Consider the following 25968-nt stretch of genomic DNA (forward strand, 5'->3'; position numbering starts at 1 on the left):
GCAGTAAGAGTGTGTCTCAGGATGGTTCTTGTTTTCTGCGCCTAAGCAAAGGTGTTAAGCTAACTGAGGGGACAACTCTACAGAAAGGCTTCAGTCAATAGGATCAAAGAGCTCTAAAGGCTGGAGGAAAAGCTACAAAAATATATACCCAGTCTCAAAAGGAAGAAAGGCGAATCCCAAGTTCCCAGGAAGACGAGAAAACTCACGTTGTGAGCGGCAGCCTGGCCGAGAAACTTGAACCCTGTCCACCTAAAGGTGCCTCAGAGCCTGCACCTGTGGAGACGGACACTGGGAAGCACGCCACAGGGACGCCCCCACGCGTCCCTGGCGAGAGGGACGATCCCACGTCTGGCAGCAGGAGGGACACCAAGGCAAGCAGGTCCCAAAAAAGGGAACTCCCAGTGGAAACATCAAACAAAATAGCTGAGACCTGAGAGAACTGGCAGATTCAAATAGCCCAGGAAGTACAGATAATAGATGCATGTGAAAGACACTTAAAAGTGTTTAAAACCATAAAACAAGAAGAAGACATCAGGAAAAAACAACAGGTAGATCTTCTAAAGAAACAAAAACAAATTCTAGAATTGGTATTTACTGAAGTACACAGGTTAGACAGTAGGGTAAACCTAATAATTATTCAAGTATAGGACAGATTTGAGGGAATCACCTGGAAAGAAGTACAGCGAATTGAAGAGATAGCAGAGGAGAAAAAAGAAGGCGCAGCATGGAGACTCCTAGGAGGAAGTCCAGCTTGTATTTAACGGGGACGGCGAGAGTCTTCCAACTTAAACCGGACTGAATTCTCAACCGAGTAAATCTCTAAAATTTACATGAAGGTAAAACCACGAATATAGAACCCGTGTCAAAGCACAGAGCACATTTGGGAGTTGGTGGTGTCTCACTGATAGTGGGCATTGCTATAATGTGCAGATACACACTTATGTGAATCGATCTCTTCAAGGCCATTTTAAAGGTGAAATGCACTATTTCTTTATGTAATAATAAATAAAGTAGGAGACATGCCACTCACTAAAATATATACAAATATATGAGCCGGTAGAAATTTTATAGTCTCCCAATTTAAAGAATTTGTCTACAGAAATTATTCAAATTAGATCATTAAAGTAGCAAGTATTTAACACATACTGAACAAACAATTAAGAATGTATGGCTTATGCAAGGGAAAACAGTCTATTTTCAAACTTGACATGGAGTCTTTGGACCCTTTCCAATTTCTTCGCTGAACAGCCATGTATCCTAGTCAAGCAGCTGCTGGAGATTAGTGCCCTTATTGTCCGGGTTTGGGGCCCACGCTGCGTCTCGCTCATGATGTGAGCGGAGGAGTCACTGCTGCCTCGGTGTTGGGATCGCATTACTTCTCTCTAGTGGAAGGAACACGGTCCAGCAATGGGCTCATGAAACTGGACTCAGCCGTTTAAAATAGCATGTGGACAAGATCCTCTGACAGCGCCTCTTAACACGCCGCAAAAGCACTGTGCCTATGGAGATCCAGAGGAGAGGAAAACTCAGCATGCGGCTGAAACTGGGTATAGAGATGAAGGCACAGACGGGCGTAAAAGGAACTTTTACATAAAGTAAGGCCAGTGGAACCGGATAGAAAAACCACAACTCATGTTGAACTCATGTTCTGCAACCAGAAGCACCCATGCGAAAGTAGGTAGGTGGCTTTGGCATCCCTGCTACAATCCCCATCACCTGGTCAGATAAGGCGTGGAACAAACACAGAGGCTGAGGTGGTACCACCCTGCTACTGTGAAGCAGTTGTTTTTTAAGAAAAAGTGCTACTCACTTCCATTCCCATCCCCATCAACATCCCCTCACCAACATCCCTGCCTTACACCCATTCATAGCCAAATCTTAGAAAACAGCTAGACAGGAGGTAGAGACAGAGAATCCTGGTGCACACTGCATTGTGTCCTGTCAGGTAGTGAGACACACCAGCAAAATGCTGGGGAGGGGGCAGAGAGAGACGGAACTGAGGATGGGGCCTCCTTGGGGGTTGTGGGTTTTCATGTCTCTCAGTGTCAGAAGTCACAGATCAACTCCTTTCAGGCCAACGGAACAGGACCAGGGGAAGTGCATTCACTCCAGACACTCGGCACCAGCCAGGCACGGGGCAGTCTGCCTCAGCAGAGCTGATAAGAGCAGCGCACCTTCCCCGAAGAGTCAGTGAGGTCCAGCACAGCCCCATGCTCCGAGTCTGGCAAGTGCCATTTCCAGTTTGGGGTAAAACCCTAGGTCTACAATCACATATGGGTTTCATACACACCCTGCACAAAAAAGGAAATGGCATATCATCTTAGGGACCTGGCAGTGAGGAAGACCCTTTAAAATCACGTCTGCAGAAATCAATGAGTTTTAGAAATAGGCAAACTCAAGGATTACAATGATGTTGATAATTGTACTGCTTAGATAGCAAAATATTTAATAAAAACATTAATATCTTACGATTGGGAACTGGTTAAATCATGAAGCACTCTAGAGATTCTCAAAACGACTTTTTCATTGACTTGGAAAGAGGATTATGACTTATAATTAATTGAAAAAAGTTATGAAGTATGAGTAAAGTGTTTTTTAAAATTTAAAACTTGCACACATACACAGACTTGTATTTGCAGAGAAAAAAGGGCCTGAAATGTAACACTAACAAATTAATAAAGGGCATCTCAGGGTTGTGAAATTATGACTCATTTATATTTTTAATTTTTCCTTATCTGGATTACAAATGCAGGTGAATAAATTGAAACATTTTCTATGATAATACTTGCCTGTACAATAATTTTAAGCCATTATATATATAAGACTAGCTCTGGAAATACCTGCAAGACTAGCTCTGGAAATAAAATTTGAATTGAGGCAGTAATAGAAAAATTGGCACTAAAAAGTTAAAAAATGTAAAAAATCTCTAGTACGAGAAAAATATGAAGAGATAAAAATATTGAGGGAAAAATAGAAATAAAATAAATTTATAGTCTACACATATTTGTTCTAAGAAAGAATGTAGAAAACTGTGACAAAAATAATAATCTACGACATTACAGAAGAAAACTTTCCTCACTTGAGAAAAAAACTTCAAGTAGGTGGACAGAATGAGCTCACTAAAGAATCAATAAAAAGAAAAAGTATATACATGGAAGCAACTTTTAATTATATAAAAAACAGTGCAATTATCCAGACTGCCGAAATAAGCAAGCAAATAAAAGCAGATCAAAGAAATGAAAAATAGACTGGCCTTAACCTCCCAGCAACTATATGTTAGACTAAACAATGTGAAATCTTCAGAGATTGATACGTAGGGGAACGTCTGTAATGTAAGTATGCTAATTTTGATCAAATCATGGTTCCTATACGAAAGTTGAAAAAATACATTCAAGAATTCAGAAATAGTCAACCCATGTACCTGTTTACATAGATATGACTACTCAAATATATGCATGGAGACAGAGAGATGACTCTAATTAAAAAGTCAAGAAATGGAAATTTACCGCTTGAAAGTTCTATGAAATTTCTCTTATTCAGACTGGAATACAATCTTTGAAATTCTGTAGAATTATTTGTTGTGATATGTCTTAGATTGGGGGCAGAGTTTGGTTCCGTGGTTCTGCCAGTGCTTTTTGTCCACTTTTATGCTTTTGCCATACGTGCTTCCTACTTAATGTCAAACAACATGCTCACAGTGACAAATCCACTTCAGTGGCTGGCACTGTCACATCCGGATGCTAACGGAGAAGCTATGTGAGACCTTGCTGAAGCACAGCCACGCAGAGACATGTATTGGCATAGACCTTGCACACAGAGGCCACCAGCAATGGCCTCTGAACACTTTAACATACACAGCAAAACATGGTTGTCTCTTTCCATTAAGTGGGGGAAACTATTCATAATTAATTCTCCCGTGGTGGCCACGTCCCTTATTGATCTCCTCTCCTAACTGGTCCTCGAATGTTTGAGTTCCTTAGAAAGCATCCTATGAAACAGTTTCGATGAAGCAGTTCACACAGTTCGAAAAATCTACAGGCAGAAGGAAGGTTGTACCACAACATCACTACTGGACTAAACCTGTTATCTCGGGATGAATATCATCTTCTGTGTACATTTCATCCCTTTTCCAAGTTTTTACAGTAATCATCTGTTTACAAATTCCAAAAAATCAGAACATTTAATAAGCACATACAATTCTGCATATCACACAATGACAGATGTTTTAAAAGTAGTACTGCACACGCTAGGCTCTCAGCTACGTAAAAGACAAGACAGAAGGACTTTGAAAAATGTCAGCCGCAGCACTCGGCGAATGGTGCGATGATGAGTTATTTATTCCTTCTTGTTGTCAATATTTTATTTTCTAAGATAAACATGCACAGATTTCACATGAATAAAAATTTAATAATACAGATAAAAATGTATATTTTCTACATGAATGCAACTGATTATCCCATCAGTATTCGTTTTCCATAAAACTTTTAAAGGTCAGGATAACCTTCCTTTTGATAAAAGTAAAACATAATTTGCAAAAATTGCTGTCTCGAATACTGATGAAAATTAAAATGGTTATTCACTAACATATTGTTTAGATTTTGCCTAAATGAAAAGGAGAAACTTCAATACCACTGCAGGGGGTTGAAAATTTGCCAAGTACCCGGAAGCCTCAAATGTAAAGAGACACCTTGACCTCTGTAAATAAAACATCAACAAACATCAATTTTTTGTTGTTGTTTTTACTATCTGATTTCATTTGTCATTTGTCAAAGAACTTGTGATCTCAAAGGTACTTCAGCAAAGAGGGGTGTGTGCTAAGTGACAAGACGGACACTCAATCTCCAGCCAGAGCTGAGCTGGAGGCTTGCCCTGCAGACAGATGCAGATGAGTCATCCCAGTCCAAGTCCGGTGTACATCCCCATGCGGAATCTTCAGGCAGTGGTGACAGGCATTTTCAGTGTAAACATCAGAGCGCCATCTTCCTGAAGTGCCAGCAGGTCCTGGGGGCGGGGCAGACCTCCCAGGTCTCAGGAGTTATTAGTGGGTGGCAATCAGGTGCCTCAGCTGGACACCCCAGCACCACTGAAGCTCCTCCATTTCAGCAGCGGGGCCCTTTAACTTCAAAAGCCGGAGGGATTTGTCTTTCCTTTGGTTTTCACTGGACCGTGGCTCTGAAACTTACACCAACGCTCTTTTCCCCTGGGTGCCTGGCCATGCGACCACCGGGAGCCGGTGCCACCAAATCATGTCACAGAGTGGCGGCCGACCTTTCTGCTCCATCCGTGCACTTTCCAGCGTTATAAATCAGCTGACTTTCAAGCTCAATGAGACGGCATATGCCCTCCTTTGAAGAACAGATGGAGGCTTGGGGGAGGGCTGGTTCTGCGGGCAGCGCTGCTCCCTAAAAGAGAACCGTTCGCACTAATTTCTCCCATAAATCACCCAGGCGGCGGGAGCGCCGGCCCTTCCAGCAGAAACCTTTCATTGGGTTTTCAGAGGTCATCCTGACCATTTTTAAATTAAAGTTGTCTCTGGTACATGGTTGCTTTTCCATGACTCTTCCAGCACAGCGGCGGGCACCAAACACAAGAATGGGGTCCCTTGTGCATGGGTCTCCCCTTCTCCTAAACCACAGAACAGCCAGTTAATTGCCAGAGGACTACTTTTTCTGAGACTTCAAGAATAAGGTCTGTCTGTTAATTAATCACAGAGGAATGAGCCATGGAAACAAAAGTCAGGTAAACTGTCACTTTTCTTACAAAATGTGCCTTACAACTCGTACCAAGGCCTGTTTTCCAAGCCCAAACTTTGGCTGCTCTCAAAAGAAATCGAAGCCCAGTGCGGTTCCGGGAGAACCTTCACAGAGCACGTCTTCATACGAGACAAATCGCTCAACTCTCACATAAAGTTGTCTGTAAGATTGCAAAAGTCAGTATTGGATTTACCTGGGAGCAAAAGATTGACTTTTGAATCCTCAAGATACTGAAAAAATTAGGAAACTGAAGGCACCAAAGCACAAAAGTAGTAACAAAAAATTACAGAATCTGGAGGCCGGGACACGGAGGGGCAATGGACCAGGTGTCCGATCAGAGAGAGACTGACTGTAAAACGCAATTCTATTCATACACAATGAGCCAGCACAGTTTGGGCTGATTTATTCAGAAGGAAACGGGTGCCCATTTAACCATAATTGTACTCCGTAACTTTTTCCTAGTGGGAATGATCAGCTATGTCAATGAACACAGTCACAGTCACACTGGCAGGGTTTTTACACTTCGCGATGCCAACGTTGGAGAGAACTTAAATGAAGGAGAAAACGTCTGAGAAAAGCAGCTGACCGCAGGCACGAGTATCCGCCAACTTGTGAGGCCACACAGAAGTGGGGGGACTGTCCAGCCCCCTTCTGTAGAAATTTTAAAAACTATTTTAAGAATCCAGCTGATTTACGCCCAGCATTTTCTTTGCTTAGATGTTACATTTGGATATGTATTTTTAGTCATTTAGGAAGAACAATGAACTTGTCATTTTGAAATTTAAGGAATTTAAGAAACCAGTAGGCACTGGGAAAGCATCTAGGTATAATTTAAGGAGCCTTTTCACAATAAAAGTTCAGCCCTCTGAAACCTGCGCGTAACTCTGGACTACGAACTCAAACCAACTCGCTCATAATCATGTTCATCTTCCCATTCTGTCACCAGTAGACTTGGTCCCTTTGGCTAATTTCGAGTCAATATTTGTCCTGTGAAGTATTTCATGAACATATCAAACACAGTTATTTTAGTAATCATGAAACAAAATTCTGTGGAGCTCCCAATTAAAAAGAGCCCAATTAAATTCCGCATTGATGGCCGGGAGTGTGGCTGCCAACTTACAGAGGGGGAAAGGCCACCTGAGGGGAGAGCGGTGGTCAGCAGAGCAGAGTCCGGTGAAGGGACAGTGGAAGACGGCCAGCTCTCGTCTGCTCACGGCCACCACCCAACACACGTCATGGGGCCCCTGCTCTGTGCAGGTGCTACTCTCAGTGCTGGGACAAATGAGGGGACAAACTAGAGACCCAGAGATTCCTGCCTTAGAAAATGTCAGGCCACGCCATCTTCATTAACCTTGACCTTGATGCCATTGTGGGTCCCTACCTGGTTTGTATTTTTCTTATCATAGTCTAAACATGTAAAACAACTTTGAATCTTCTAGGAATAAACTGGGTCATACATATGTACATGGATACACGTATATAATTCACTGGTTAAAAAATTTAAAAAGTGTGTTTTTAGTTACCTAAGTCATATTAATTTATGAAGTCACTTTTTAATAGAAAAACTTGTGGTGCTAGTTTTAATCAGCAACTTTCTGTACAATTAATGCATTTGCTGCAAGAAAAGTGTGCGTAACGGTGGAATCATGCCCAACCCGAGAGGCCCCTGGGGGTTCGTTTTTGGCAGTGAAGAGAGGCCACCTGAAGTCCATTCTCACCTGCCTGCATGTATCAGTTCTGGTTTATTCCTTTTATTCAATGGTATTGGCTACTAAAAATCATTTACATGTCAAATAAAGGATAAAAAACCAAGAATGCTCAATACCCACTGCCACATAGACAGACCGGGGATTATATGCCGCTGAGAGGAAGATTGGAGAAGTACAAGCCCATCCTGAGCTCTTTCCTTTCTGAGACAATGTGAAGATGTACAGTTTCGGTGGCGCTTGTGACAGGGTTTGTATTACATCCTCATTTAGCTAGAAGAATAGGGCCTTTACTTTTTATCCAAACCTCTCTAACACCTGGGGCACGCTCATGTACATTCACTGGAGAGCGTGTGAGCAGTCTCATTGAGCCCTTCACATTCCACCCGGTAGCACGGTATACAGGTGGATGGGGAACAGTGATTTCTGGCAAGATCTACTACATCATAACACCTATAAAGTGAGACAATTGAGATCTTTTAGTGTAGTTGCAGCTGTTGTTGTCACCAAAATAAGTGTATGGTTTATTTTTAAAACGAAGATGACGATGGTGATTTTCCCCAACTCTTTCTCCCAAGGTCTGTATAGAAGTGGTTATTTTAAAATAACGTGTATCCCAGTACTATTTTCAAACAATGGCTCAGAATTGGAATTTATATTAAAGTGGTGAGTTTCACAGTGTTGCTTAGGGTTTGTGCTTGTGTTCCTCATTAATTGTGTAAGTAACAACTATTGTTTCAAGGTCATTTGGGTACCTCCGCCAAATGACTTCAAATTCCTGCCCCAAATTGAGAATTAGAATGGGCTCATGGCTCCTTCTTCAGAATCAATGCCGGAAAAACTATGGGGGAAAATGCGAATTCCCAGAAGTCACAAAAAGGGAAAAAGGAGAGGAGAGAGGAGGCAAGGACAGGGGAGGAAGATGATGGAAAAGCAGGAAGAAGGGCCAGTGGGTGGAGGAGGAGGAGGGGAGGAAGGGGCAGGCGGGGGAGGAAGAAGCTAAGACCCGACGGCTATTTCAAACGAACTTGGGGGAAGGGCGCCATGGGGCATGTCTGGAGGTGGGGGAGGACGGTTCACAGAAAAGCAGTGTAAACTCCCACATAATTCCACATTCCCCTGTGACTCGCACTTTCATGTTTGGTTTTAGTACAACTGGAGACTCACCAACAAAGGACCACCTGGTACACATACGCCTCCTCTCAGGACCCCTCCCAGCAGCAGAGGTGGGGGCAACACACTGAGTATTTTGCAGTTTTGTGTAACATTCCTCGCCCTCCAGTGTGCCCACGGGAAGACCTGCCTCCACCCTGGCACTGTCCTGTCAGTGGTATTAGTCCCATTCCAGCACAGGACGTTGGAAAATGGACATTAAAGATGTGGTAACTCACACACAGTCTTCCAATGTCCGTTGTTCCAGCCAGTTACCTGCTTTGTAAGATTTTGGAATGGTTAGCTCATCTGCATTGGCTGTCGCCTCTGCTCTGCATTCGGAAGCTGTCACCACCAGCGGAACAAAGTCACGTTTCCCGAATGTTAGCGGAGTCGACGAAACACATGAAAGGGGGCAGGTTCAAACTGTTCGAGTAATGATGACGGTTTTGATGGCTCTAACCATCGCTATTTAGGAATTCTTTGCCATATTAGAAAACGAATATTGAAAAATAAAAAAGCATGCCACAGCTTGCCTAGTTGATTTCATGTGCTAGGTCAGATCTATTCGTCTCGCCACTGGTAAGTACCTAGAAAATTTTACTACAAATATTTTGCAAAACTTTTCCATATTGACCAAGAAATATATGAGAAGATACGACAGCCAGGGCAAAAATGTACGTATCAGTCCTATTTGTTCCTTTTAACAGTAATTCCCACGTAGCTGTAACATTCTGTCTGGATAGCAGGTTCAGGGGTTTTTTTTTTTTTTTTTTATTGCCATTATCTTTATCTAGAGAAGCACTGTCTAATAGGGTAACCATGTGGCCATTTAAATTAGAATTAATTAAAATTGAAAGTTCAGCTCCTCAGCCTCCCCGGGCACATTTCAAGTGCTCAATGGCCACATCTGGTTAGTTGTGCTACACGAGTGCAGATGCGGGGCCTTCCCACCACAGAGGAAGCTGCGTTCCTCGCTGCTCTGATCTTCAGAGACACCTCGATAATAAGTGACACTGCACAGACCGCAGCACCGCGTCTGCCCTGTCATCCCGCAGGGGGAACGAATGGCTGTGCCCACGGGCAAGAAACTGTGATGTCAGTTCAGGGCCTGGGCAGAGAGACCTCAACACGCAACAACAACACGGACCCATCTCTAAATCTGGCTTAGAGATTAAACAATCTAAACAATATGTTAGTCTCGCTTCTATTTGCGAATTTGTTTGCTGTCTGTTTATGAAACACAGCCTCAGAGCCTCATTTCAAGGCTCTGGTGATCTCCAATTTGACAGTCAGCCAGCCAACCGGGAATAAGGAGGAGAGACTTTGACATCTTGCGCAGTGATCCCCCATCAGCACTTGCTTCCCCTTTTAGGAAGGAGGCTGAGATGCTGCAGATCTGGTCCACCCTCATCACAACTCGGAGCAGTGACTCCTGAGTACTTTCGGGTCCCAGGCCCCTACAATTCTAGACAAGGAAATGGCCTCCTCACCCCTTGTCTGTGCGCACTGTTTCAGACACGCACAAACTCCCTGCCTGTCCCGGGCCATCACCAGGAGTGTGGGAAGGGGACCAGTGTTTTCTTGGGGAAGCGCAGCTACTCAGGAGCCTTCGGTGAGGAGTGCGGCATGACATGAAGGTGAGGCGCCTGCCCAACCAGGCACCACCCCCCGTCCACACATGGGGAAGTACAGCGCTGGGGCCTGCGTCGGTTTGTGCGTGGGCTTGTCTTCGTGCGTGTGCCGGTGGCCAGGGGGTCGGGGGAGGCGGGCCTGCTTGCTTCCTTCAATATGCCAGGCCCCTTCCTTAGGAATGGCACCCACCGTGGAGTCCTGCGCTGCTGCCAAGGACCAGACTGTCCCCGCAGTGACTGTGCCAGGGAGTAAATGGGAATGCTAAGCCTATGCTTAATTATTTCAATGCTTCCTTTTCCGTGGTAAAATAGTACAATTGAGATGGGTTTAGAAAAGCTTTAAAAGAGAGAATCTACTGGTTACAGGATACGATGTTTCTTCAAATGCTATTATTCTACCAGTGGCAGCAAACAAGTTGCCTCCACTGTATCCTGCCATTTTAGATCGCTGAGTCAGCAGTGTAGGCAATAGGGGCTTAAAAGAATTAATACAGCTATAAAAAAAAAGAAAAGCAATTTATATCCCTTCTGACTGTTGGATTACCAAAGACAATTTTCAAAGATTATTTTCAAGATGAATTTCTTCTAGTCTCTTGACATTTCTAAAAGTTACTGATAAGATTATTTGAACAGGTCAAAAATGTATACATCCTTTTTATTCACATGATTTTTATGTGCTATAATTACTTAGACCAAATCCACCCACTTTCTATAAAGAAACATGGCATATTCTTTTACTCAGCAGGAATCGGGTTTTAAGAAGCTCCACTGTATTATCTTGTATGAAACAGTAAATAGACAAGCATGAAATCCACATAACTAATTAAATATAAATGACCCCCCAAATCATGGTAGCATGTTGGGAATATGTACTTATACTAAGATGAAAATATCTACATTAATTACAATTCCTATCATTTTTTCTCATATGCATATTTTCACATAACAGATTTCACATTTTAAAAGTGACGATTAAAAGCATGATGATGACCTTCATCATCCTAAAAAATTATGACAAATTTCAATAACAAGGACCCCTCCAGATTTCTCTTGCTAAATAACTTGTAATTATTCTAAGTTCAATAACTGAACATCAGTTGTCTGCTCAAGATTCAGAAATGATAATTATATGAAAACATTTAAGACACACTAGAAATAATGCAAACAATTCTTTTAGTTTTTTTTCCCATAAAGGAAGGAAGAGGTTAATTTTAATGAATCTTTCTATGCTACTTTGATGAATTCTTCAATTTGATCATTTTATCTTTTAACATAAATGTTTTTGTTACTAGTTACAGATAATTCCCACGTTCACCTTCAGATACTACTGTGGCACTTTTCAGTTAAATGGGTCAATGGCTTAATTTAAATGATATTTGGCAAAAACCTTTACATTCCTTAACCAGAGGTGATTCTCACACGTGTGCTCGGCCTTGCTGTTTCTAGGCCAAGAAGGCATTTTTGCTGATAAATATCACCCACAGCCAGGCCGTGGATAACAAGAATCAATTAAATTGGAGACACTGGTTAGAGATCAGCATTCATTTTTCAAATTAAATGTAACAGCCTTCTCCAGTTAAGAGACTGGCAAGTTTTTACAAATAACATCAGCAAGCCTTTTAGAAAGAAACACGGCCACATTAGAATGGAGCCGTGAGGCAACACGTTGGTTTTGAGGCCAATTAACCTTCTGTCCAAAAAGTGTGGGAGCTGTAATGGTTTCAGCAGCGGAGGTCAGCCTGCACCAGGGCGCGCGTGTCAGCGGCTGCGTGGCTGACACGTGCTGCAGACCAGGGAGCTGCGCCCAGCATCTGACTTCTTTTGATTCCACTCTGCATTTCCAGGGAGCAGCTGATCTTGACCTATCCATTTAGGTAATTAAAGCCTCCACTGGGAAGCGTCCTGCAGGAAGGTGAAACCCGGGGTGGGGAGGGGGAGATGAATGGTGGTGGTTCTCCAGATCCGGCCACCAGTTTCATCATTTGGTGGAACCGCCTGAAACAGGGACAGGCTGCCAAGTTCTCACAAACACAGAGATGAATTGGGCACCAGGCAATTCTCTAAGGCAGGGCGACTCTGTCATTTCCTTTCTTGCAGGCTATAATTTAATTGTTAGCCAGGGTGGACAGCTGACACGGGGGTGGGGGCTCTTTCTCTGAGTGCTTACCCATCGCCTTCCATGTGCTAAGAAATCACTCCAGTTTATTTACTCGTCAGCCACGTTGGTCTGGCACTGGGAGACGTCCCCTGGCAAGCAGGGGCAGCTGGCTCTCCCAGCTGTGCCCCGACTTACCTTCCACGCTATTTTGTTTCCTTTGGAATCATGCTCAAGGGCAATGGGGAAGTCTCCACGCTCATAAAATTTTCGGAATGCTGTGGGCTTGGTCGGTCTCTCTTTAAACGCTCCTGCAGAGGGGGGGCCTCTCACCTTCAAAGAAAACAAAACAGGAATCCGATTTTAAACCACACTGAAAATCACACAGTGGAAGGTGGTTTTTTTAAGTATCAGCTTGCATAAAATATCTAAATGATATAGGCCAAGTCACTAATAATGGACAACAAAAATCTCACTAATATAGAGTTATTTTATAATCATTGGTAAGTGTGTACTTTATTTCAAGCTACTGTAGTAGAAAATGTGACTTTAGAATATCACTTTATAAGGAAGAAGAGGCTGATAATTAGTTTAAAATTTTTTTAATAAAGGCATCTAAGTTCAGAACGTTAAAACTTCCAGTTTCCTGATAATTGCAAATTCTAGTCTCAAGTCTGATTTACTTGGTGGAATACTGAAGCAGTCAATTTAAAATACCTCCTTTAAATCTTTCTCCATACATAAAATGGTAGGCTATTTTCCCATGTTAAGATATTAATAACAAAACTGCAAAAATGTGATGTAATTTACTGATGATAAAAAACAAAGTTTAAAAACAAAAATGACAGTTCTACTATGTGTATAACACGCATGCTAATAGGAACTTAGGAGAAAGTAACATTAGAATAGATTACATGAGAATCTTTCATCCCCCAAGTTGAGATTTCTGTTGAAGAAGAAATATTTTATAGAGTCATTCACAATGAGTCCATCTTTTAAACGTGTAACATTTACGTGAATTAACAACTCATTAGGTTAAAAAATTCCAAGTGATTAGTGAACTATTCAGAAAATTGTAGTTCACTGTATTGTTCCTGACGGGAATCTTTCCATGTTTAAAAAAAGGTAAATACTAATCACTCATTAGTTTAATAAAAACATGATGATATCATTACTTCTTGATATGGACAAGATTGCCAATAATTTATGTCGTATCTTATTATTTTAAGTTATGTTAATTTTCACATTTCCATTAAAAACTTTAGTTTTAACAAAGAGAGTATTGTAATATAATAAGTATATCAGATAATGACAAATACATTTTGTCTAATGTACATATAAAGGCAAATACTGGGACCTCCGCGGGAAATTAAGAAATATCTCATTAAGGTGATTAGTGCAGAGAGGGGTTGTAGAAGGCAGCTAGCAAAGGCATTGACTAAACTGTGAATTTTCTTCACCACGGCCTCCATTTTTGGCTAAATTCACTTATTAAATAACCCTGTGCACACAGCGCCTGCTTTGTGCAGACCTGTGGGCTGGGCGCTGTGGACAGAGCAGAACATTCTCAACTCTGGGAGCATAAGGAGAACTGGGCAGCTTGATTCCTGGGCTTTTGCAATTCATGGACCAGGAAGTAAATCTTGAATCACATTTTGTGGAAGTTGATAAAGAACTGACGGCTTTTATTTTGCCAAGAAGTTATGTTTAAAAAACAACCACCATCTTCTATCACATCCCCATTTCATTGTAATGCCCCCAGGCAGAACATAACCTAGAGGAAGGACAGCCTAGTTAAGTCAACACACACACACGGATGTGTAGGAAGTTGTAGTGCAACTACAGCTTCCTACGTGTGTGCTTGTGCATGTGTGTGCTTGTGCATGTGTGTGTACTCATGTGTGCATGCATGCACTGTTACTGTGTAGTACTGATTACTGGTCAGAAGATATGACATTTTTACGTTTTTTTAATGAACCTTTCCTGGATGAAGAAAGTGTGGTATGTGTACCACAGAAAATGGTCAGGAAAAAGAAGGAAATCCGTCTGCAAAGCATGAGTGGACCTAGAGGTGAAGTAAGTCAGACAAAAAGACAGACGGCATGACCTCACTCACTGTGGAAACCGGAAGCAGTGACTCACAGACAGGGAGAGAAGAATGGTGGTGGCCAGGGGCTGGGAGGGAGTGGCATCTACGACAGTCTTTTGTCATTTGCTTTGTGATCTTCCTGATTCTTGGTGTGACGTTTTCTGATTGATTTTCTGTTGAAACGTGGGCGTTGGTGTATTTGGTGACTCTGGACCTTAAACCTTCTGTTTCAGCTGCTTTAATATGACATCTCTCTGGCGGAGATTCGGGGAGGGCGCCGCCTCATTATTGCCAGTGGGTGTAGAGGTCCTGGTCCCCAGCCTGGCCCCAGCTGAGCCCCGTGGAGGGAGCTCCTCATTAATACTGGGTGGAGGTGGGGCTGCAGGAACAGCTCTCAAGTGCAGGAATGCCCGGTCCCTGCTCCCCAGACGCAGGGGCGGGCGCATTGCTGCGGGGTGCAGTCAAGTTCCTGACCCTCTGTGAGGCCCCCTGGGACCGCACCCCAGCGGGGAAGGGCAGAGACAGTCCTCACCGCTCACGGGGCAGAGCTCCGCTGACACTGTGGGGGCCCCTTGCGTGCTCCAGCAGAGATGAAAGGCCCAGTTCCTCACTGAAAAATTCAGCTGCAACTATTAAGTATTAGGTTGCTGGTCTGCTCCTCACCTGCTGGCCATCCTTTTGATATTTTCTAGATGCTAAATTATTACTTATGCTGTGGACAGCAAGCCTCCCCCATTGGTTTAACTGACCTAAAATTTGCTTGGGATTATTCATCTTTCTCCCTTCTTTGTAAAATGATCTTAAAATCAGTTTACTTCTCCTTCTGTCTCTTATCCTATATTCCAGTCTCCTGAACTCAAACTTCTAGTAACGAGCACACTTCTCTTTAAGAGACCGACAGGGTTTTCCTGAGTTGTCACAGATGACTCAAGCTGAACGGGGGACACCTGCCAGTGCAGCAGGGCCGTCACCTGCCTTTACGCAGGTGCTCGGTCACTGTATCTTCAGGTAGTATTTTCTTCTGTTCCAAAGAGAAATGTATCCACTTGAACCTTCTAGGAGGACATGCTATTTTTTAAATACTCTATATACCATCCATTCCAAGTAATTCTAACAATCCATAGTAAAAACTCCAGGGAAATATAACTGACCTCAGGAAACAGAGTGAAGACTTCATTACTGTAAATCATACAGAGGGGTGTAACTTGACTGAACTTTAAAAACAATAAAAAGAAACTGTTAAGAACCCTTATATGAGTACCATGTTTGTAGAACAATGGCTGTAAATTTTGTTCGATATTTTAAGGATTTTACTCCAATTTATTATTATAAATAATACAGAGCAAATAGGGAGCCATAAATCAAACTAGATTTGTGGGGAAATGCAATTAGGACTCGCCCGAATGGTGGAGGCTCTCCATAAACCAATTAGGAAGAGTGGATGCTGCAGCAGAATGCTTTTAATAAAATCTAATGCACTCGGGAGCCGTGGTGCTGAATGCGCTTCGCGGCCAGCGTGGAGGCCAGCGGACTTCCTTTCGATATTTTCCAGATGCTAAATTATTACTTATGCTGTGGACAGCAAGCCTCCCCCATTGGTTTAACTCACCTAAAATTTGCTTGGGATTATTCATCTTTCTCCCTTCTTTGTAAAATGAAAATTCCGTCTGCTGAGTGTGCGGTAATGGAGGCGGGGCTCAGTCACCGACTGTTGGGCGGATGGGAGACTAGCATTCAGTGGGAAGGAATTTAAGGCTCTCGAAAACTGTCCTATAGCTTGAAAGTCTCTTTCAGTAGTTTTATTTTTTAGCATAAATAAAGTGCTAAGAAAAATGCCTTTCCCAACTTCAAGTGGGAAATCTACATTGCATCATTCCAATTGGTCCATTTAGTCAATGCACTAAGAGTGAAACAAAGACATTAATTTTGTTGTTTTCATCAGTTCTGACTGAAATTTGGATTCATGAAAGCACAGTGGGTCAGCCGCCGGGGAGCAAGACTTGCGTAGCCTCTGAGGGGCGCAGCCCTGGGATGTGAGGTCCAGGACTGGCCACTGTGTACTCGTTAGCCTAGACTTCTGAGTCAAAAGTATTGTAATTCAGTGTCTGCCTCATGTGCTGATGTAATTGTTTTTACTACACTGTGAACTTCTGCAACGCCCGAGGTCACCAAATGACCAGGGAATTGCTTGCAAGATACCGCACTACGAGGATCTGGTCATAATGGTAGGTGCGGCTCAACATTAACAACAGTGAGCCCTTAGGGCCAGGTAGCTATTTTAAGAAGCTTTAACAACATAACAATTTAATGATATAACGAAACATTATAATAGCAATGTTCTGGTTAGCAACAGCCGGGAAAGAGCGGGAATGTGAATATTCATACAGAGGCCACTCCGGAGTCCTTAAAGCCAGGCCTTCGGGTAAGAGTGGGAGGCCGGTTTTAGGAGGAGTCTCCCTCTGAGATCTAAGGGCATGGCCTGAAGTTGGGAGAATGTGGAGTCACAATGGCCAATCTGAACTGAACTTCCGCAGTCCAAGCGTGAGAGAGAAGGCAAAAGCCTTAAGGTGGGGGCATCAAAAATAATAACACAACCTGCTAAATGGTGTTCATGGTTTTACAAACATGGATTTCAACAAAACCCATATGAAATGACCTTTCAAACAAGGAAATCAAAGCTTAGAGACCTTCGCTAATCTGGCAGAAATCAGAGAGCTGGTACAGAGTAGGAAAGTGGTTTTCAGACAGTGCAGGGACTTGGGGCCAAGAACAGAGAATATCCTGTGGCCAGGAAGCCAAGTGAGGACCGTGTGGTCAGAGCGAACATGGTACAAGTGACAGCAAAAGTGTCACTACCCCTCCACGCCCTGCTCAAAAACGCAGAGGTAGCTGAATTTCTCTGCCTTCCATGTGTCCACTTGAACTTGGCCCACATGCTCAGCTGACTGCCGTGTGACCTCCCCAGGGTGGTGGTAATGAGCAGTCGTCCTCCTGCTCCTGCAGCACAGGTGAGAACGCGGTTACCAGGCAACACAGCTGGCAAGGGAGTTGCTGGACCCTGAAATGGAAAATTCTGCACGCCTACCTTCTTTTTTTTTTTTTTAAGCCTGTCTTTTTGTAGAAGCCCACTACACCCCCAACTTACGAGAGCAGCCAGGCAGAGCCAACCCCTGAGCCCGTTCAGAGGACCCTCCTGCCCTCTGGGCTGCCTCCCTTGCACTCGGGTGTACGCTTCATAAAATCTGTCTGGAGATTTCTCTGGGGCTTCCTCTCAATTGCTGTCTCGGGGCGCCTGAGAACCTTCATGCTGGCAACAATTTGCCCCCCAGTACCTCTGCCTTGAAAGAAATGACCTCTGTAACTATATTAAAGAACTGGGTTTGGGCCAAAATCCATAGAGGAAATATCTAGGGCACGTGGCAGATTGCATGAGGAGGGCTTGAGGCGGACACAGAGCAGGCTTCAGCCTGCGAAGGTGCAAATAACCTATTGAAGTCATATAAACAATGAACTGCAGAATGGAGGGAAATCTCACTGAGCCACTTATAAGTCTAGCAGCTATTAATACTTCTGTGCTTCCCCTTCTAGACTTTCCAAACACCACATGTATACACCACATTTTCATATTTTATATTTCGACGCTGCTCTCAATATCAAAATCTGACTTTTCATGGCTAGGCAATATTTTACCAACTGTTTGCAAGTATATTTGGAATTTATATTATTTCCATTTTTTGACTTTTAAAATAAATTGGAAACATTTCAGACATATTGAAATTTTCATATTTTATGTTATTTCCTTCAGAGTCCGGATGAGATAGCAAGGTCAAAATTCATGAATATTTTGTGATGCTTGATAAAGTTATTTGCTAATTAAGTAGGAGAACAGATCTGCTTTGGTCTGCCCGTGCTGCTGTAACAAAACACCGTGGGCTCGGGGATGTGCATGGCGGGACGTCACCTTCTCCCAGCTCTTGGAGGCCGAGGTGCCATCCCGGTTGTGTTCTGAGACCCTCTTCCTGGTGGCAGACGCTGCCTTCTCCGCTGCCCTTCGAGGGCGGAGGCAGAACCCTCAGCCTCTCTTCTCCTTCTTTTAATGCACCAGCTCGGCCCTGGAGCCCCTCTCACGAGGTCATCTCGTGAACCTAATCGCCACCAGACCCCACCGCATCGAGACCGAAGCTTCAGGGTCTGTATCTGGGGGACCTAACACCCAGTCCATAGCATCTTCCTGCTGTTCAGTTTGGATTTCTATGTTTAACAAACGAGGGTGAACATTTTCTCATTTTAGTACAAATGCCACATGTATCTGTTGGTAACTCTAGGCTTATGTCTTTTCCAAATTAGTATCAATTAAGATATTAACCACCAGTTGCGTTTACGGCAAATAATCTCACCATCTCTGTTTCCATTTTTATTTGGGACTTAAAGGTTTTAACTTTTTTGTAGGAAAGTGCCTGTGTCTTTACTTGCTCTTCTTGCCTCCAGCTTGGCCTTCTCTGGATCACTCCTCTGTGGACCACACAATGGCTGCTCTAATCAACCAATGAAATCTCACATCTCAAAACCCAGAGACCAGCTCCCATCCACACTCGACAGGAAGACATTCGCAAGCCGACCAGGACCTCTCGGTTCTTCCTCCTCCGCAGCCTGACGCATCCCCGCACACCAGCAGACCTCAGGTCGGCCGGCTCTCTCGTCCCGTGACTGTGCTATTCCGTCAACTCACAATTCTCCCTCTCCACGCTCCTTATTCTCCTGGATGACTACCAATCGCCTTCAATGTTCAGCACAAACCTCATGTCTCCTAAAAAGCCTTTCCCAATAAGGCATAATCCTACCTGACTCACATTAGTCTTGAAATACCTGCAGGATAAACAGCTGGACTTGGCCATCAAACCACAGTCTGTATGGAAATGACTGTGGCAGGAGGAGGGGAGGGTCTAGGCTATGGGTAAAGTTTGTCTGTCATCAGAATGGTGGGTTAAATCTAGGAAACTGAAAAAAGTCTGAGAACCAGAGTCATTACCTGGAGATTCAATAGTGAGTGGATTGTATGGGGACAGAAAGAACAGTCCAGATGGCAGGAACGCGGGGAAAGGCAGGTGTCGGAGAGACCAACAAACGACAAGGACACTTTTGGAAGTGACACACACAGGTCGGTTAGGACTGAAAGTTCCCTGAAAAAAAAAAAAGAGCCAGAGTGACAGGATGGGGTCCGAGGCTGAGGACAGCGCACCAAGGAACGGGTGGGACAGGAAAGTGAGGCCAGGCAGGCCACCTGGGGCCACCTGCTCGAGGGGCAGGCAGGGTCTGAGTTGCTGGCCAGGTGCAATGTTCAAGGAGGGTGAAGTTCATGGTGTCTGGAAATGGAGTGGTGATAGGATGTCAATTGGTGTAACACGCGAATTCATTAACTATTTCATCACTTATGGTACCAGGATGAATTTTAGAATAGAAGATATATTTATAACAAATGTCTAAGAGGCCCAGACAAAGTAAAGTATGTTTTTTGGTATTAGGCACTTATAAAGGTGAATTTAAGACTCTATGATGCTTGAACAAAAAATCTGTCATAGAGTCAGGGTTTAAAAATTGGCTCAAAAATAGACACTACATATATCAACTGCACATTGAAAAATGTAATGAATACATAGTATCTCCAGGTCACTGGGTTTGGTGTGACTAGAGACACAGAGATAACTCAAATATCTTATCCTGAAGATAGACATCATTTTGAAGGTGGGAGAATACCCCCATGATCATCTACAGAAGTAAGGGTGAAATGCCACAGGAAGATGCGTAGAATTTCACACACTCAAAGATAAAACAGCTGGGTTTTAAAGCATTGTCCCTTCTCATTAGAAAATGTTATTTAGTCTTGCAAAGTACCTCCACTGCTCAGTCAACCAGGCAGAAATAAGTTGTAATTCCCCACAGACCTGAATGCCATCAATATTAATTAGAAATAATTATCTGAGAATTTGGTTGCTGTACCACAGGTTTGTCTATAACCTTTGTAGTTATTAATTATTGAATTAGAATTAATTTGTCTGTATTTTCTGTATATTTCCTAGATCTAAATAACTATTATTATCACAAATTTATAGCCAAAAATTCACTACCAATAAGACCAAATGTATATTTTCCTTTCTATGTAAAACCTCTCACATTAAAACCTACATTTTTGAATTTTGAAATTCACTTGTATGAATAGGAAAATTTTGCTAAAATCTAAGGCTTATGTGATACTTAAAATGAAATAAATTAATGTAGCCTGATTGCAGAGAATAGTTTCAATATGATTAGCATAAATAAAAGCAAAAAATATTATGAATATTGTAACAAGTTCCATTTAAACCAACATCATCATAATTATGAAAAAAACCAAATAACATATTTCATTTTTCAGGTGGGTAGAATGAGAAATATAGTAGACGGAGTAACATGCAGTCACATGACAAATACTTCAATTAAAAATTTAGAAGACTTTAGTACTGGACAAATTTTTCTGCCTGCCAACAAACCAGGCCCTGCCTCAGCCCCTCTGATCCGAGGCAGCTCCTGAAGAGGCAGTACAACGTGGACACCTGAGCTGGGGGTCGGGTGAGCTGCCCTGCGACGTGGCGAGCAGCGGGACCCCTCTGAGCCTCAGCGTCCTCATGTCAGACTAAAAAATTACACTGGCTGACCTCCAAGATCCGTCTGCACCTCTGTAGCTCAGCATGTGAGTCCCTTAATTCAGCAAACACCGAGGGCACGGCGTTGTCAGAAAACATGCCCACTTGGCCGCTGGGAGGGACCCCACAGGCAGACAGACTCCTTATTTCACTCTTGATAAATTGAACTCCAAAGGAACCATGGAAACACACCCCGGTCCACATGTCAAGGCCTATTTTTCTCAGCCTATCACCTTAACAATGACCTCAGCTTCGAAGACTCTAGACTTCTCTCAGGCAAGCATCCAAGAGCAAGATTCAGAAATGTCCCTGCGATGCTGCGTGACATGAGAAATCCTCGAAGATTTCTAAGTGATCTATGGTTACTTCATTTTGAATTTAAAACCAAAACAGAGCACACTTGGTTATGCGATTCCATTTCAAAATGCTGTCTCTATAGTTTCAAAGAGTCCTAGAAGCAATGGTTGGTCCACACAATTTCATTTCAGTAGTTTTGTTTAAAGTATGAGGCACTGACTGGTGCTCCTTTAGATCAGCTGCTCTAGGAAAAAAAAAAAGATTGATAGTCTTTCCTAACAAAATTAGATGCAATAATCAAATGATACAAAAGAAATCTTGACATGTGAAAGCTAAAAAGGTTTACTCAAAAGCGTTCTCCCGCAGTCAGACGTAGGAAAACACCGCGGATTTAAGCGCCCGAGCGTGCTTCTTGCTATCAACCCGTCTCCAGAGGGTCATCAGAGATTTCAATTTAGACCACGCTATTTAGCATCTGTCTCGTAGAACTGATAAAATGCCAAAATGGCTGAGACAGCCTGGCTAATACACTGTTACACCCAAAACTAAGGCTGCAGAAATCAGTGAGCAAAATGTGAAAGAGGAATATTGACGGGTGAGAATTTGAAAGGGATTCTATTCCTCTTACCTGATTAGTGTTTAAGGCAATGTAAAAAGTTTGCATCTAAACATATATCTTCTTTGTCTTGAAAGAGAGTTATTTCATCCGGAATAAATAGAGTGAAAATGTTATTTTCGTATGTGTGAAGAGACTAGTACCATTCACATTTTACATATCATGAATATTTTAATAGAAAATTTGAAAATCCTGGTGTCTAATGATGCAAACTGATATTCTCCAGAAAGAACTACCTATTTAATAGGAAACAAGTTTTAGAGCTGTCTACAATAAAAGATATTTATTTTGGTAAAAAAGAGTTCTGCTGTTCTTTCAGCCTACTGAATCCCCCTCAATTAAAGTCCTTTGAGAGTTTATACAATTTACAGAGATATTAAAGACACTCATTATAACCCTTAAACTCTAGCAGTCATATAAAGGAAAAAATGTGCTAAGGCAGACAGCTTATCATACATACAAAACATGTGTATGGCAGCTTCACTGGAAGATCTCATAACAAGAAATACTAACTCGCAGTTTTATCAGTCTGGTTTTTTCCACCATGGTTTCCAGCATGGTCTATTCCCTCATGAAGGAAATGTTAAGAATGTGGAAGAAGGAGAAAGAGGACTGAAAATGTGTCTAAAACAGTGTGTTGTCTTTCCTCGGTCAAGATACCAATTCATTGCACACTATTCGGATATAATATGTATATAAGGAACTGTCTGGAAAAAGTCCAGCTACCCCTGACATAACAAGAAAGGCTTACGTGGCATTTGCTATAACCTGGCAGCCAAGGAGAGTGGGCTGGAATGCACATGCATGAACAGTGACCACTTTATCACACTAGTCAGTGGGGGTGGTAGATGCCATTGAGTGCGCATGTGCACTGTGTGACCATCACATTCAAAGTGACTGAGCGAGTAGAGCAACGAATCTGCATCAGATTTTGTGTTAAGCTTGAACATTCCTCCATGGACACCATTTAGGTGACTCAGAAGGCCATAGCTGTGGGCAGCTGGTGATTGGCAGCTTCATCACAACAATGTGCCTGCTCATGCATCACATCTAGTGCAGAGTTTTTTGGCAAAACATCAACTCACCCAGGTGACTCAGCTCCCCTACAGCCCAGAGTTGGTGCCCTGTGATGTCTGGCTTTTCCCAAAACTAAAATCACCTTTCAAAAGACAGAGTTTTCAGAACATTGATGAGATTCAGGAAAATACGACAGGGCAGCTGATGGCTACTAGGAGAACCATGTGAGGTCCCAAGGTGCCTACTTTGAAGGGGACTGAGGGGTCATTGTCCTATGGACAATGTTTCTTGTATCTTCTTCAATAAATGTCTCTATTTTTCATACTGCACAGCTAGATACCTTCTAGACAGATTATATATATATACACACACACACATAGACTATATATACACATATATAGAGAGAATACATATACACACATATATGTATGTGTGTATAAATATAAATGCACGTATAGTTTTTTCCTGAGCCAAGATCTTGTCTGTTAGATCAAGCCGAAGTTAGGTCACCTTGTGGCCAAAATAAAGCCACCTGGCTTTGAGTGCCATCCTGCACACCAAACCGTTGCAGGTTCGACCCCCGTTGGACGGCACACATGGGAGGCAAGCACCTGATGTTTCCTTCTCACATCGCTGTTTCTCTCCTGTTTTCATTCTCCTTCCTCCCTCCCCTCCCTTCTTCCCCTCTCTCTAAAATCCGTAGCACATCCTCATGTGAAGACTTAAAAAGTGAAATGAAACAAAAATATAGCCAACTTGTCCACATGGAGAATAAACTCTTAACCTCTCCTCTGTTAAGAAGACAGTCTTGGCCATTTGCCTAATCAGCCCCCACCAGTTACACATAATTCACCAACCCAGAAACTTATCAGCCGCTCCCTTTGCGCTCAGAAGTGTTCATTTCTGCGCAGTCACAGTTTACTTTAGATGCTTGTAATTACTATGGTGTAATTCTAGGGAAAGAAAAACAGGTTAGAAATATTATGCTCACTTATACCAGTAAAAAAATTCTACTTCCTCTTTAAATATACGTTTCTCCTTTGGAAAAATTTTTTGGACAATACACAATAATACAAGACTGAGGTTATATAAGGGATGAATCTTGTCATTTTATTAGCACTATCTCGTCAAACGTAGCTCCGTATATTAGAAGTGCAAAGCAATTTAAAAGATGCACTCAGATCTCTTCTGGCTTTAAGTTGTCTTTTGATACATAGCGGGATCAACACAGATCTAGATAAGACTGCTCTTAGAGACGTTTTAATGTTCAAGCGTCTCTTCCAAAAAGCAATTTCTATCTTCAGCCTACTTAAGAATGGGTAATAAATTCTGTGCAAAGGGAAAATCGTGTTTGTAAGCTACTAGGGAAAGGGATACAGATGGTGCGATCATTGAAGGGCTGCGCGATGATTAATAAGCCAGAAAGACTGATTTATGAGGAAAGGTCTCTCCCTGGCTACACAGGAGAAACTAGGTAATGCAAATTCACAGGAAACCTTCTGTTGAGGAAGTCCACGGGACTTATGACAACGGTTTAAATTGCTATCTCATGATACAGTGAAAGATAATTAAAGTAGTTCATGTAAATTAATGCATGCTATTCATAAGATTTGAAATTAACCTACTTAATTTTCAAGCGGCTAAATATAATATGATGTAACAAACCTCATCCTACCAAAAACGGGGGTGCAGGACTTGCTACGCTGGGCTGCACCCATGTGCTACAGAGCTAACCGCCATCCTCAGTTACTGAAATGATATTACCCATTGCTCACCTCAGTTCTCCTAAGTACGGTCTCTACAAAAAAAACAAAATAACTCATCCTGTAACTTCCCCCAGAATAATTTGACACAGTGGACATTCCTTTTTACCTCTACAAAGAGAACAATGCTTCATAGTATAACTTTTATCTTCATACTTCTACGTGGTATAAAATCAACATGATTATGGATTTTTATAGTAATCTTCTTTGATGATTTTCTTCAAAACCTGTTATTTTCCTATAAATAATAGGCATGCTCAAATATTTGATATACCAATACAGTTGTGCTATAAAACTAGATAAAAGATATTTATGTATTTCATCGAGACCGTCACCTAGTCTTATAGGAACTAGCAACTGCTTGATAAAAATATTATGAGAATGATTAGAGCAAATCTCAGTCAAGGTTCACTTAGTTTTCTGAAAATTTTTCCAAGCTTTTTTTTTTCCTCTTTTACAAGTCGAAGTTTATTTCTAACATCATAGTAGGAGAGTAAGGGACCCACAGAAGAAATGAGCCAGCTAGGCTGCACGGGCTCAGGAGACATGTCCCAGAGGCAAAGAAGGGCCTTGGAGCTCAGGAGAGAGGGGGCTGAGGGGAAGAGGGGAGGGGGAGGCTCCGGTGTGCTTCAGGGAGCATGTGCCTGAGAAAGGAGGGGCTGGGGGAAGACACAGGTTTGCTCCAGAGAGAGAAAGAGCATGCACCGGGCCCTCTGTCCTTAGGGCTTTTAAGGGGGAAGATTTTACTGGAGGCACCAGGGGAGGATCTCAAAAGAACTTTCATCAGCTGACTGATCGGCACCAGGAGGCGTTGCAGCTGGTCCCGATGCAGCCACAGCAGTATTCGGTCTGGTTTTGCTGCCCTTCTGGGCCTGCAGCACAAACACACCTGAGGCGTAGATTGTATCTCTAGTTTGACCGAAACTCTGTCGCTGTGGTCAGCAGACCCGGGGCTCTTTGTTCCTACGATCATCTGACGCCGCCCGGAACCTCGCTGTTGTGCGGGAGTAACACTTAAAGAAGTGGGCGTGCCAGGGCTTGGGCGGGAGTCGTATGAGGCTGTTCTCTGGCCCCCTTGTTCTTCCTAAGGGGTCTCCCACAGGACTAGCCGCGTGTTAGGGGATAGAAGGCCAGGGGAGGGTCCAGAAGCGCACGACCAGCCACGT

General features: G+C 42.9%; 1 protein-coding gene across 1 annotated transcript in view; it reads right to left on the bottom strand.

Moving 5' to 3' along the window:
• The window catches only part of PACRG (parkin coregulated), a 382996-nt gene that overhangs the window by 319386 nt on the left and 37642 nt on the right, over positions 1 to 25968 (bottom strand). The window contains exon 2 of the mRNA XM_053668777.1: positions 12539 to 12673. Within this exon, the coding sequence (XP_053524752.1) occupies positions 12539 to 12673 (135 nt within the window). The remainder of the gene's footprint in view (positions 1 to 12538; positions 12674 to 25968) is intronic.

This window comes from Artibeus jamaicensis, unplaced genomic scaffold (genome assembly GCF_021234435.1).
Source record: "Artibeus jamaicensis isolate MK-2021 breed Jamaican fruit bat unplaced genomic scaffold, CSHL_Jam_final contig_497, whole genome shotgun sequence".
Taxonomy (NCBI): domain Eukaryota; kingdom Metazoa; phylum Chordata; class Mammalia; order Chiroptera; family Phyllostomidae; genus Artibeus; species Artibeus jamaicensis.